The 13,193-nt window shown below is 44.9% G+C and overlaps 2 protein-coding genes across 2 annotated transcripts; both read left to right on the top strand.

Annotated features, from left to right (window-relative positions):
• The first annotated feature begins 721 nt into the window (after positions 1 to 721).
• Positions 722 to 3,533, top strand: LOC139379567 (activation-induced cytidine deaminase). The gene is made up of 5 exons (XM_071122385.1): positions 722 to 766; positions 1,348 to 1,513; positions 2,618 to 2,906; positions 2,979 to 3,094; positions 3,227 to 3,533. Exons 1-5 carry the CDS (start codon positions 747 to 749, stop codon positions 3,275 to 3,277), a joined length of 642 nt encoding a protein of 213 aa, XP_070978486.1. The 5' UTR covers positions 722 to 746; the 3' UTR covers positions 3,278 to 3,533.
• Positions 3,534 to 3,753: 220 nt separating this feature from the next.
• LOC139421866 (adaptin ear-binding coat-associated protein 1-like) lies at positions 3,754 to 13,177 on the top strand. The gene is made up of 8 exons (XM_071172999.1): positions 3,754 to 3,904; positions 4,897 to 4,997; positions 5,568 to 5,672; positions 6,830 to 6,911; positions 7,905 to 8,013; positions 8,222 to 8,480; positions 11,019 to 11,124; positions 11,220 to 13,177. The coding sequence occupies exons 1-8, from the start codon at positions 3,810 to 3,812 to the stop codon at positions 11,272 to 11,274; spliced, it is 912 nt and encodes a 303-aa protein (XP_071029100.1). The 5' UTR covers positions 3,754 to 3,809; the 3' UTR covers positions 11,275 to 13,177.
• Positions 13,178 to 13,193: the final 16 nt, after the last annotated feature.

Genomic DNA, 13,193 nt, shown 5'->3' with positions numbered 1-13,193 from the left:
CACTTTGTATGGATATCTTTAAGAAATGGCTTTCTTCTTGCCACTCTTCCATAAAGGCCAGATTTGTGCAATATACGACTGATTGTTGTCCTATGGACAGAGTCTCCCACCTCAGCTGTAGATCTCTGCAGTTCATCCAGAGTGATCATGGGCCTCTTGGCGGTAAATGGTGGTAACACCAGATACTGACTGGTTTTCTGATCCACACCCCTACCTTTATTTTAAGGTGTCTTTGACCAACAGATGCATATCTGTATTCCCAGTCATGTGAAATCCATAGATCAGGGCCTAATGAATTTATTTCAATTGACTGATTTCCTTACATGAACTGTAACTCAGTAAAGTCTTTGAAGTAGTTGCATGCTGCGTTTATATTTTTGTTCAGTTTAGTATTAGTCATAATCAACACACGGACTGTATCTATCTAGTATAACTAGTATTTCTTATCTAGTTTGACAGTTTGTGGGCCTACATCGTTGTTTGCTGAAGAACAATGTCCTGTAGTATACTGTATCTATACGACCCTGTTCTAGTTTTGGTACTGCTGTCACCCCTCCCCTATTCTTGTTTTGAAAAACCTCTCCATCCAACCAGAGCCACCTCTTTACACAAGCTGTTTGACTGAGCGTATAGGTATATATATATATATCTACCCTGTCCCCTCCTTCCCTTCCCTCCTCCCCCCACACTCATCACACCACTCGCTCTCGCCTGATTGACTGTGTGAGACAAATTAGGCTTCTGAAATGATCAACAAATTTGACAGGTGAGTAAAAATGAACATCTGTTTTTTTGTATTAATTGTTTAATGAGTTGAGTAAATGTATTTATATGATATAATATCACATGACGGGATCAACTAATGGTGTAGTACATTTTTTAAACTAATCCCTGCTAATTGGCGATTGCTGTCCTATTTATTATTGATGATGCTTTATGAAACCACTCCTGTCGTCTTTCTCTTATGCAGCACAATCAGAAGTTTCGGTGATGATGACAACAATGTATTGAATAGCTTTCGCTAGTTTCACTGAAAGCTGTCTGATTGAAACTGAGACCGAGAGAACCAGGGCCAGTTTGTTAGACACCAGTTCATTGACAGATGGTTAACCAAACCTGTGGTTTTGTTAAAGAAGAAGAGGAAAGTGTTGAGTAGTTAGTGCAGTCCTCATAACCAGAATATATGGCTTTTCCACACCAGAGAAGACACTACAGGGGCAGAGGAGGGAAAAGCAATAGTAGTGGCTATAACCATTCACCTTAAGCCTGCCTCAGTGTGCTTATGAATTTTTATTTGCCAGCATCTCTAATACGTATTTGAGTGAAAACCTATTTTCTGTGTCTCAGTGTTCTGTTGGCCCAGAAGAAGTTTATCTACCACTATAAGAACATGCGCTGGGCCAAGGGCCGACACGAAACCTACCTGTGCTTCGTGGTCAAGAGGCGGGTGGGACCAAACTCACTCTCCTTCGACTTTGGACACCTGCGCAACCGGTCCGGCTGTCATGTTGAGGTGAGGGAGGGAGGGAGGGAGGGAGGGAGGGTAGAAGAGAGGAGATGAGAGGAGAGAGAGGAGAGAGGGGAGAGAGAGGAGAGAGAGGAGAGAGATGAGAGAGAGGAGAGAGGAGAGAGGAGAGAGAGGAGAGAGAGGAGAGAGAGGGAGGAGAGAGTGGAGAGAGATGAGATGAGAGGATAGAGAGGAGAGAGAGGAGAGAGAGGAGAGAGAGGGAGAGAGAGGAGAGAGAGTAGAGAGAGGAGAGAGAGGAGAGAGAGGAGATGAGAGGAGAGAGAGGAGAGAGAAGAGATGAGAGGAGAGAGAGGAGAGAAAGGAGATGAGAGGAGAGAGAGGAGAGAGAGGAGAGAGAGGAGAGAGGGAGAGGAGGAAACAGAGGAAAGGGGTAAAAGACATGCAACAAATCTCATCATCTGTCATTTGCTCCAGTTTCTCTCTTTCTTTCCGTCTTCATATATTTTCCTATCTCTTCCATTTTCTTTCTTTCCTTCCCCTGTCTTCATGACTCTCTTTCCCGTCATTCTACTCTACACTCTCTCTGTCCATGCATTACCTCTCCTTTCTCTCTATCTACATAATCCTTCCTCAAACATTCTCATCTCTCGCTCTACATCCATCACTCTCTCCCTCATTCCTCACCCGTCTACCTTCCTCACCTATCTCCATCACTATCTCTCCCTCATTCCTCACCCCTCTACCTTCCTCACCTATCTCCATCACTATCTCTCCCTCATTCCTCACCCGTCTACCTTCCTCACCTATCTCCATCACTATCTCTCTCATTCCTCACCCGTCTACCTTCATCACCTATCTCCATCACTATCTCTCCCTCATTCCTCACCCGTCTACCTTCCTCACCTATGTCCATCACTATCTCTCCCTCATTCCTCACCCGTCTACCTTCCTCACCTATCTCCATCACTATCTCTCCCTCATTCCTCACACGTCTACCTTCCTCACCTATCTCCATCACTATCTCTCCCTCATTCCTCACCCGTCTACCTTCCTCACCTATCTCCATCACTATCTCTCCCTCATTCCTCACCCGTCTACCTTCCTCACCTATCTCCATCACTATCCCCCCCCCCCCCCCCCCCCCCCCAGCTGCTGTTCCTGCGCCTCCTGGAAGCAGGCGCCCTGTGTCCAGGCCTGTGGGGTTATGGAGCTCCAGACGGTGTGGGACTGTGTTACTCAGTCACCTGGTTCTGTTCCTGGTCCCCCTGCTCAGACTGCTCCTACAGGCTGGCCCAGTTCCTCAGCCAGACCCCCAACCTCCGCCTCAGGATCTACGTCTCCAGGCTCTACTTCTGTGACCCGGAGGACAGCAGTGCGAGAGAGGGTCTCCGCATGCTGCAGAGAGCCGGGGTGCAGATCACTGTCATGAACTACGAAGGTAGAGAGGGTGTGTGTGAGTGTGTGGGTGTGTGAGTACGTCTCTCATTATAATTCTGTCTCTTCCCTGTAGACTATTTCTACTGTTGGCAGACCTTTGTGGCTTGCAGACAGCGTGTGTTTAAGGCCTGGGACGGACTGCATCAGAACTCTGTTCAACTGGCCAGGAAACTTAACGACATCCTCCAGGTGGGGCACACACACACACACACACACACACACACACACACACACACACACACACACACACACACACACACACACACACACACTGTACCCTTGAGTTAGTAGGCTAATATTATTTACTGATTTTTATTTCAGCCTGGTGAGGCAGAAGATTGGGGAGATGCTTTTGAGCTACTTGGACTGTGATTCACTTCTATCCCAGTCATATATGCTGATATGGAGCTATTTATTTCTGCTCCTCCCACTGGTGCTATCTGTCAGTGTTTTACTGTAAAGATCACTTTAATCTATCACGGTAAAGTAAATAATAATAACTGAAATAGGTCAACTGTACAACTCAATAATGTGTTTATATACTGTTATTTAATCCATGGGATTTACATTTTTACCATTTGTAGCATTAGTACTGTCTTGTAACACATCCATTAAATCATTCCCTCCAACTGTGATTGAGTCGTTTTGTGTTGACATTATCCTATCCTCTATTTACATTTGACCAGCTCTTTATCTCTCACATAGCCAACAATAAACAATCAAATAAAGTTTAGGCTAATTGATTACAATGATCTCTAAACTATCACTGACAATGGTTGATTCATCTGGATAAATGACATTAGAAATGGATGTGAACGCCTCATGTGCGCAAATACACAGTGTATTACGCTCTCGCACCCGTTAACGTGCACGATCACCACACACCGATTGAATTAAAGTCAAGATGGCGACCGAGGGCGAATACGAGTCGATCCTGTGTGTGAAACCTGACGTCAACGTTTACCGAATCCCGCCGCGGGCATCGAACCGGGGAGTCAGGTAAGAGACCCGGTTCCGTCACCATCAACCGGTGACCTTGCCCTGGTCTGACTCCAGCATCCATTGTTTGATGCGGCGATATATAAACGTTCCCATAGGCAAAGCTCTTGTCCCCACATCAAGGCAATGCATAGCCCATATAAAGGCTATAATGGTCGTCTCTGTCGCCTTTGCAGTGCGCAATAGCTTTTTCTAAGGTGGTTTACTAGGCAAACTGGTTGACTTCTATTGGGGAGGAATAATCTACCACCAGATGTCAAGGTTGTGTGTAGTGGGATGGATAGGGAGAATACACCTGTCATTATTGTAGTCCACCTGTCGGTATCAGACAATGACACTGAATCCTGTTTTCAGTGCGAAAACGTGACCGTGTCGTGTGCCCTTTTTACAGAATGCGCTTTGACTGCACTCTGCTTTGGGGCGAATGTTTAGTGAAGGGCTTTTGCGGGTACTACGGTATTTAAAGGTCTAGAGGATTAGGTGAGATTTTTACTCCCTCTGAGGATTATCTGGGCATTTTCTCTGTTGTAGCCTATCCTATTACTTTCTGAAGAGGGTACGTTAAACGATCTCTTGTCGACAGTGACTTCTGTCCTGTTAGGGTACAGTCTACGTTTGGCAGTGTGTGTGACTATGTTGCATTTACCCATTTGTTCATTGGCTGGTGTTTTAATATGATCCAGTCTATCTCCATGCTGACTGGACAGCGCTCCATACTGTATCTGTCTCCTGGGAGCTGATTGGCTGACCACCAGTAACGTGCCATGACCACGCACAAAGCTGAGTCTGTTGTGTGATGTAGTGAGTAATAATAATGAGGGGGTATTCCACCCCAGGTCTGGTGAACTGCCAACCTAGTCACCAGCCCAGACACTCTCATTTCAGTAGCAAAGTGTGGTGGTTGGCTATCAACATGGTCTCCCTCTTTCTAACACACACACACACCTATACAGTCAGTATTATCTCTGATTGGCAGTCTGTATCTCCCTCAGGGCTGCGGATTGGAAGCTGGACGCCCCTGATTGGACAGGCCGCATGAGAGTGACGGCTCGGGGAAAAGTGGCTTTCATCAAACTGGAGGACAAGATCTCTGGTGAGAGGCCAAATCGTCCCCTAGCCCCTAGCCCAGGGTTACCCAATAGGCGGCCCACAGGCCAAATTTTATTTGGCCCCACAAGTTTTACATTTTTACAAATAATTATTTTTGTTCTTGGACACAAAAGACTGTAAAATCACCAGGAAATGCTCAAAGTCATTTTAATGTAGGAAATCTGTTCCCAAGTATTCTCACGCATAAATAGAGAGGCATATGTGATCGTATCCCAATGTAATCAAGGTTTGAAATTATTCTGTTTTTGTCAAATACTATATCTGTTTCTTGCAGTCAATTTCCAGTGTACAAATTATTTATAACTATGTTCCGAGCATCCGCTCAAGGAAAAATTGGCCCACTGCTGAATGTAATTGGGAACTCCTACCCTAGCCCCTAGCCTACCTCAAGGCACTTCTAGTCAGAAGATCATCGTGCCCAATTCCAAATCGTCCCCTGGGCACTTCTTGTTGATCTGAAAGGGCTATGTTAACTTCTCCACCTTGCCCTCTGACTCTTGACTCAAACCATTAGTTATAAGGCCTGAGTTCTAATTACCCTCCGTCTCTGCAGGGGAGCTGTTTGCACAGGCACCAGTGGACGAGTACCCTGGCATCGCCATAGAAACCGTCAGTGACTCCAGTCGGTACTTTGTGCTTCGGATCCAGGATGAGAGTGGTGGGTTGTTGGTTGTCATCACTAGTCACCATCTGGCCAAATTAGAAAGGACAGAAGTATCACACACTACTTTCTCACAATTTACCTATTAGCAGTTATTATACTAAACAAAAATATAAACACAACATGTAAAGTTTTGTTCCCATGTTTCATGAGCTGAAATAAAAGACCCCAGAAATGTTCCATACGCCCAAAAAGCTTATTTATCAAAAGAAAAATGGCACATATTTGTTGACATCCCTGTTAGTGAGCATATCTCCTTTGCCAAGATGATCCATCCACCTGACAGGTGTGGCATATCAAGAAGCTGATTAAACAGAATCGGCATTACACAGGTGCACCTTGTGCCGGTGACCATAAAATGCCACTCTAAAATTGTCAGTTTTGTCACACAACACAATGCCACAGATGTCTCAAGTTTTGAGGGAGTGTGCAATTGGCATGCTGACTGCGGGAATGTCCATCAGAGCTGTTGCCAGAGAATTTAATGTTTATTTCTCTACCATAAGCCGTCTCCAACTTTGTTTTCGAGAATTTGGCAGTACATCCAACCCCCCTCACAACCTCAGTCCATGTTTAACCAGTCCAGCCCAGGACATCCACATCTGGCTCCTTCACCTGTGGGCTCGTCTGAGACCAGCCACCCGGACAGCTGATGAAACTGAGGAGTATTTCTGTCTGTACTAAAGCCCTTTTGTGGGGAAAAACTTATTCTGATTGGCTGGAACTGGCACCGCAGTGGGTGGGCTTGTATCCCAAGTGGGTGAGCCTATGCCCTCCCAGTCCCATCCATGCCTGGACCCCTGCCCAATCATGTGAAATCCATAGATCAGGGGATAATTCGTTTATTTCAATTGACTGATTTCCTTACATGAACTGTAACTCAGTAAAATCTTTGAAATTGTTACATGTTGCGTTTACATTTTTGTTCAGTATAAAGTAGTAGTAGTAGTAGTAGTATACCACAGTAAGAACAAGGTATGTGTTGGATCATTTGAGTGTGTAGTATGAAACAGTATTCTACTACAGCATTTGGAGTACACGATCAGTTGTTTCTCACTGTGCTATGTCTCTGTTTTAGGATCAGTGTGTGTACCAAGTGATTTGATTTGTAATTTACATTGGTCTGTTGTTCTTCTTTGGCCCCTGTCTCTCAGGTCGCAGTGCGTTCATAGGCATCGGGTTCGGGGACAGAGGAGACTCGTTTGACTTCAACGTGGCGCTGCAGGACCACTTCAAGTGTGTTGCTCTTACAGCTGTCACAACAGAGATAAAAACTCCTAACAATTGCAAAACAAGTGCAGCTCAGAGCTAGAATGTTGACTTCTAACTGACATGAATTAGTAATAGCCTGTCATCTGTTTCACTATATAACTCTCGATTCAATTCAAAGGGTCTGGAAAACATATGTTTATATTACCAAAGCAAGTGAAATAAACAATCACAAATTAACAGCAAACATTATGCACATAACATTTTTCAAAATAATAAAGACGCTTGAAATGTTATAACTAGCTATATCTCTCTGTCCCTTTTGCACACTCATTCCTTCTCTCTATCTGTTTACTGTATTTATCTCTTTCTCTCTCTCTCTCTCTCTCTCTCTCAATTCAATTCGATTTCAATTCAAGGGCTTTATTGGCATGGGAAACATGTGTTAACATTGCCATCTCTCTCTCTCTCTACCTACCTCTGTCTCTCTGTCTCTCTCTACCTACCTCTGTCTCTCTGTCTCTCTGTCTCTCTCTACCTACCTCTGTCTCTCTGTCTCTCTGTCTCTCTCTACCTACCTCTGTCTCTCTGTCTATCTCTACCTACCTCTGTCTCTCTGTCTCTCTCTCTCTCTCTCTCTCTACCTACCTCTGTCTCTCTGTCTCTATCTACCTACCTCTGTCTCTCTGTCTCTCTCTCTCTCTCTCTCTCTCTACCTACCTCTGTCTCTCTGTCTCTCTGTCTCTCTCTACCTACCTCTGTCTTTCTGTCTCTCTCTCTCTCTCTCTCTCTCTCTCTCTCTCTCTCTCTCTCTCTCTCTGTCTCTCTGTCTCTCTCTACCTACCTCTGTCTCTCTGTCTCTCTCTACCTACCTCTGTCCCTCTGTCTCTCTGTCTTTCTCTACCTACCTCTGTCTCTCTCTCTCTCTACCTACCTCTGTCTATCTCTCTCTCTCTACCTACCTCTGTCTCTCTCTCTCTCTCTCTCTACCTGCCTCTGTCTCTCTCTCTCTCTCTCTAGGTGGGTGAAACAGGAGCTTGAGATCAGTAAGCAGTCTCAGACTCCAGACAACACTCCTAAACTGGACCTGGGTTTCAAAGAAGGACAGACCATCACTCTCAATATCGGGGTAACTTCCTCAACTCATACCCATAATACTCCTACCATGGTACCATCTGGTTAGCGCTTAACAACTAAAAAGCGAAAATGCACATTTGCACGCACATGTTGCAAAACCATGCTCTGTTTATAAGCTTTGTCCAGCTATCACTCAAACACCTATTCCTCTCTCCTTCCTTCTCACCCGTCACCCCTCTCTCTTTCTGTTCCTCTCTCAGCAAGGCAGAAAGAGAGACAAGTCCCGCCCCCAGAGCGCTGGTGGCTTTGGGCTCCTCCCTCCTCCACCTGGTGGTGGTGGTGCCAAGATAGCCCCTCCCCCTATGTCAAGCTCCTCCAATGACAACGAAGGTTTATTCTCAGGGGGAGACTTATTCTCTGCGGGAAGTGACTCGTTTTCAGGGGGTAGTGATACATTTTCAGGAGGAAACAACACATTCTCAGCAGGAAGTGACATGTTCTCAGGGGGAAGTAACACAGGTAGGTGAACAGCATTTTGGGCCACGTTCAGCGAGGTGTAATGCTACTGGTTGTTCAGACAGATATACACTACATGACCAAAAGTATGTGGACACCCGCTCGTCGTACACCTCATTCCAAAATCATGGTCATTAATATGGAGTTGGTCCCCCCTTTGCTGCTATAACAGCCTCCACTTTTCTGGGAAGGCTTTCCACTAGATGTTGGAACATTGCTGCAGGGACTTACTTCCATTCAGCCACAAGAGCATTAGTGAGGTCAGGCACTGATGTTGGGCGAATAGGCCTGGCTCGTGGTCGGCGTTACTATTCATCCAAAAGGTGTTCGATGGTGTTCAACAAACCATTTCGGTATGGACCTCTCTTTGTGCACTGGGGCATTGTCATGCTGAAACAGGAAATGGCCTTCCCCAAACTGTTGCCACAAAGTTGGAAGCACAGGATTGTCTAGAATGTCATTGTATGCTGTAGTGTTAGGATTTCCCTTCACTGGAACGAAGGGGCCTAGCATGAGCCATGAAAAACAGCCCCAGACCTTTATTCCTCCTCCACCAAACTTGACAGTTGGCACTATGCATTGGAGCAGGTAGCGTTCTCCTGGCATCATTCGTCCGTCGGACTGCCAGATTGTGAAGTGTATTTGTCACTCTAGAGAACGCGTTTCCACTGCTCCAGAGTCCAATGGCAGCGAGCTTTACACCACTCCAGCCAACGCTTGGCATTTTGCATGGTGATCTTAGGCTTGTGTACAGCTGCTCGGCCATGGAAACCTATTTCATGAAGCTCCCGACAAACACTTCCTATGCTGACGTTGCTTCCATAGGCAGTTTGGAACTCGTTAGTGAGTTTTGCAACAGAGGACAGATGATTTTTATGCTCTACGCTCTTCAGCACTCGCCGATCACATTCTGTGAGCTTGTGTGGCCTACCACTTCGCGGCTGAGCCGTTGTTCCTCCTAGACGTTTCAACTTCACAATAACAACACTTACAGTTGACTGGGGCAGCTCTAGCAGGGATGAAATTTGACAAACTGACTTGTTGGAAAGGTGTCATCTTATGAAAGTGTCGCGTTGAAAGTCACTGAGCTCTTCAGCAAGGCTATTCTACTGCCAATGTTTATCTTTGGAGATTTCATGACTGTGTGCTCAATTTTATACACCTGTCAGCAACGGGTGTGGCTGAAGTAGCCGAATCCACTAATTTGAAGGGATATTCACATATTGTGTATATATAGTGTATATAATAAACAAAAAAATAAACACAACATGTAAAGTGTTGGTCCCATGTTTCATAAGCTGAAATAAAATATCTCAGAAATGTTCCATATGCACAAAAAGCTTAGTTTTCTCAAATTTTGTTCACAAATTTGTTTACATCCCTGTTAGTGAGCATTTCTCTTTTGCCAAGATACTGCAATTGTACCACCTGACAGGTGTGGCATATCAAGAAGCTGATTAATAAGCATGATCATTACACAGCTGCACCTTGTGCTGGCGACAATAAAAGGCCACTCCAAAAGGTGCAGTTTTGTCACACAAAATGCCACAGATGTTTCAAGTTTTGAGGGAGTGTGGAATTGGCATGCTGACTGCAGGAATGTCCACCAGAGCTGTTACCAGAGAATTGAATGTTCATTTTTCTACCATAAGCCGCCCCCCATTGTTTTAGAGAATTTGGCAGTACGTCTAACCGGCCTCACAACCGCAGACCACGCATAACCACGCCAGCCCAGAACCTTCACATCCGGCTCCTTCACCTGCGGGGTCGTCTTAGACCAGCCACCTGGACAGATGATGATATTGAGCAGTATTTCTGTCTGTAATTAAGCCCTTTTGTGGGAAAAACTCTGATTGACTGGGCCTGGCTCCCAAGTGGGTGGGCCTATGTCCTCACAGGCCCACCTATGGCTGTGCACCTGGCCTCTCATGTGAAATCCCTAGATTAGGGCCTAATTTATTTATTTCAATTGACTGATTTCCATATATGATCTGTAACTCATTAAAATCATTGAAATTGCTGCATGTTGCGTTGATATTTTTGTTCAGTATAGATCTGCTCTGGCATGTAGATTAGGGAAGATGTCAGCTCCATACAAGACAATTATATGTGCAACGTTCAGAGCGTTGTGTTCTCCTGAATGCAACCCTGTTTTTATATTGCTGCTTCTGATTCATCTGTTTGTTTATCTTGTTCAGTTACCCTAGTAACTGCTTTTTCTGTATAGCACTTTTTGCTACCATTGTTGAAGACTATTTTTACAGTTCCCCAAACCATGCTGTGAATTCATTTGACTGAAGGGAAAAAGTGTATGTTTTATATGCCACTGTGTAATTAGGTTAAGGATTGAATGGGGCCCTGGGTGTTTTTTATTTTAGTTTTATGAGCTAACCAAGAAAAAAGGCTATTGTCGTTAGAGTATGAATGTAGAGAAAGCAGTAGAGGGTGTGTATTGAAGGGTTTGATGTGTGTTGTCTCCATAGAGATCCTATTACATTATTTTTCTAATTCCTAATTCTATCGTTGTCTCTCTGTTCTCAGGCTGTTTGTTAGACCTGGACAGCAGTAACTCCAACTCTGTGGTGCAGCCGAACCCCAACCCTGCAGGCGGCTCGGACATGTGGGGAGACTTCTCTGCCCCAGAAAAGTAAGGGGAAAATCCTCTCTCTTTCATCCTTTTCTCTCTTCTTTCATTATTCTGTTCCCCCCCTTAATGCTCTCCTCTTTTTCCCCATAATGCAGGTCAATGTCTCCTCTTGCCAATGATGATGGTTCCACCAACTGGCAGCAGTTCTGAGGCCGTCCCACAATCCCTTTCACTTGACCTTCACCTGACCTTTAACCCCTGACTAGAGGAGGATTCCAGCAGAACACTGTATATTATCACCTCAACCTCAGTGTACTCTCTCTCTCTCTTCCCCCTCTCTTTATTTTTCTCTCTCTCACCCCTCCCCTACTCTCTTCACCCCTCTCCTGGCTTCCTCTCCTTACCATCCTCTCCCTCTACATCTTTCCCTCTCAGCCCCAACTCTACATTCTCTCCCCCTCTGTCTCCCTTTTCTTGCCCTCTCCCTCTGTCTCTCTATCTATTGCAACAGAGTATTTATTTATTACTGAGGGAAAAGACTGAGGGCAAATCTCTTTAAATGAAAGATGGTACAGAAAGGAATGATGGTGACTCACACTAATATAGTCTTGATAAATAAATACATTAATTAATTTATGTACATAATATATTATTGTAAATGCATATAGTGTCAGTAGTTTGTAATTCCCATTGTTGTTGTGGTAGTGTTGTAGCTAATTTTCCTTTATAATCTCCAGCACAACTGGAATTATCACCTGAAATAAATGATTTACAGGATGCATTAGTATATCACCAAGTTATCTTATATCTGATCCAAGGTCAGTTTAGCTTTTTCCTCTTAATTGCTAAGGTTAGGCCACGGTGAGTCTGGAGCTGTGCTTTGGAGCAGCTTCTGCTTTGAGTGTACACTGATCTACTGTAAGTTTACACAGCCGCCATGCTGTTTGGCGCCCCTTAGTGGACTATTGCGGTCCTACAACCACAGTCTGACAAGGAGAGTGGTGAGATGCACAGCAGCAGCTGCTGTGGACGTGATCACTGCTGGGGATGGGCACTTGTCTGGGTTACTTGGCTGCATTGTTTTAAAGGGAGGCTGGTGTTAGTTGGTCAATTAACACAGAAATGGAGGGAAAGAGAGCAAAAAAAGTGTGCTGATTGAGGGAAGGGAAAGATGGGTGGGGTCTGAAGAGGGATGAAGGGTAAGGAAGTGGTTAAACCCATGGGGTGATAGACAGGCCTGATTTAGGCCTAGTGATGTAATCAACAGTCCCTAGGGGTTTCTGGGTAGTGATGACTAATTTAGGTCAGGACTTTTGCCCTGCTGGATGAGTAGCCCTGTGTGTGTACATACAACTGTCTGTCTGTCCGTCCGTCCGTCTGTCTGTATTCTATACGTTGAACCCTGGAACTAACGTAACTCTGTCAATGCAGTCAGACTATTCCAGTCCTTGTGAGATGCAGTGTTTTACTTTACTGTTGTGTTGTTATTGTGAGAGAAAGGATGGAGGGAGGGATGGAGGGATAGAGGGAGGGATGGAGGGAGGGAGGGATAGAGGGATGGATGGAGGGAGGGATAAAGGGATAGAGGGATGGAGGGATAAAGGGATAGAGGGATGGATGGAGGGAGGGATAAAGGGATAGAGGGATGGATGGAGGGAGGGATAAAGGGATAGAGGGATGGATGGAGGGAGGTATAAAGGGATAGAGGGATGGATGGAGGGAGGGATAAAGGATGGAGCGAGGGATAGAGGGATGGATGGAGGGAGGGAGGGATAGATGAAGGGTTATAATGCTGTACAGGACATCATAATATTACAGTAAGCCAGTTATGTGGCTTTTGTACTTATCATTGTGTGTGTCTTTCTCTCATGGACACACATGGACTCAAACATTTGCATTGACTGATGACATGATGTTGATTAATGAGGTGATAATTGATTGATTTCCTGTGTGAGAACACAGCTAGTGGGAGAACTGGTATGAACTGGTGAGAGTCTGTGTAGACTCTACTCATGTTGGTTTATGTGTTTTTTCTTGACATTAAAAATACACATATTGTATGTAAATGTTGATGTATTGAAAATCAAAGCATAAAGATATCAACTAATGTTGAGTCAAGGTTGACTTGT

Source organism: Oncorhynchus clarkii, chromosome 2 (assembly GCF_045791955.1).
Source record: "Oncorhynchus clarkii lewisi isolate Uvic-CL-2024 chromosome 2, UVic_Ocla_1.0, whole genome shotgun sequence".
Lineage (NCBI taxonomy): Eukaryota > Metazoa > Chordata > Actinopteri > Salmoniformes > Salmonidae > Oncorhynchus > Oncorhynchus clarkii.
This window is presented reverse-complemented; position numbering and strand designations above follow the sequence as displayed.

Coding starts and splice junctions, on each gene's coding strand:
- LOC139421866 (XM_071172999.1), top strand. CDS start 3,810: ATGGCGACCGAGGGCGAATACGAGTCGATCCTGTGTGTGAAACCTGAC. Junction 5,673..6,829: donor TCGGATCCAGGATGAGAGTG/GTGGGTTGTTGG, acceptor CCTGTCTCTCAG/GTCGCAGTGCGTTCATAGGC. Junction 8,014..8,221: donor CCATCACTCTCAATATCGGG/GTAACTTCCTCA, acceptor TTCCTCTCTCAG/CAAGGCAGAAAGAGAGACAA.
- LOC139379567 (XM_071122385.1), top strand. CDS start 747: ATGATCAACAAATTTGACAG. Junction 767..1,347: donor ATGATCAACAAATTTGACAG/GTGAGTAAAAAT, acceptor TCTGTGTCTCAG/TGTTCTGTTGGCCCAGAAGA. Junction 2,907..2,978: donor CACTGTCATGAACTACGAAG/GTAGAGAGGGTG, acceptor TCTTCCCTGTAG/ACTATTTCTACTGTTGGCAG.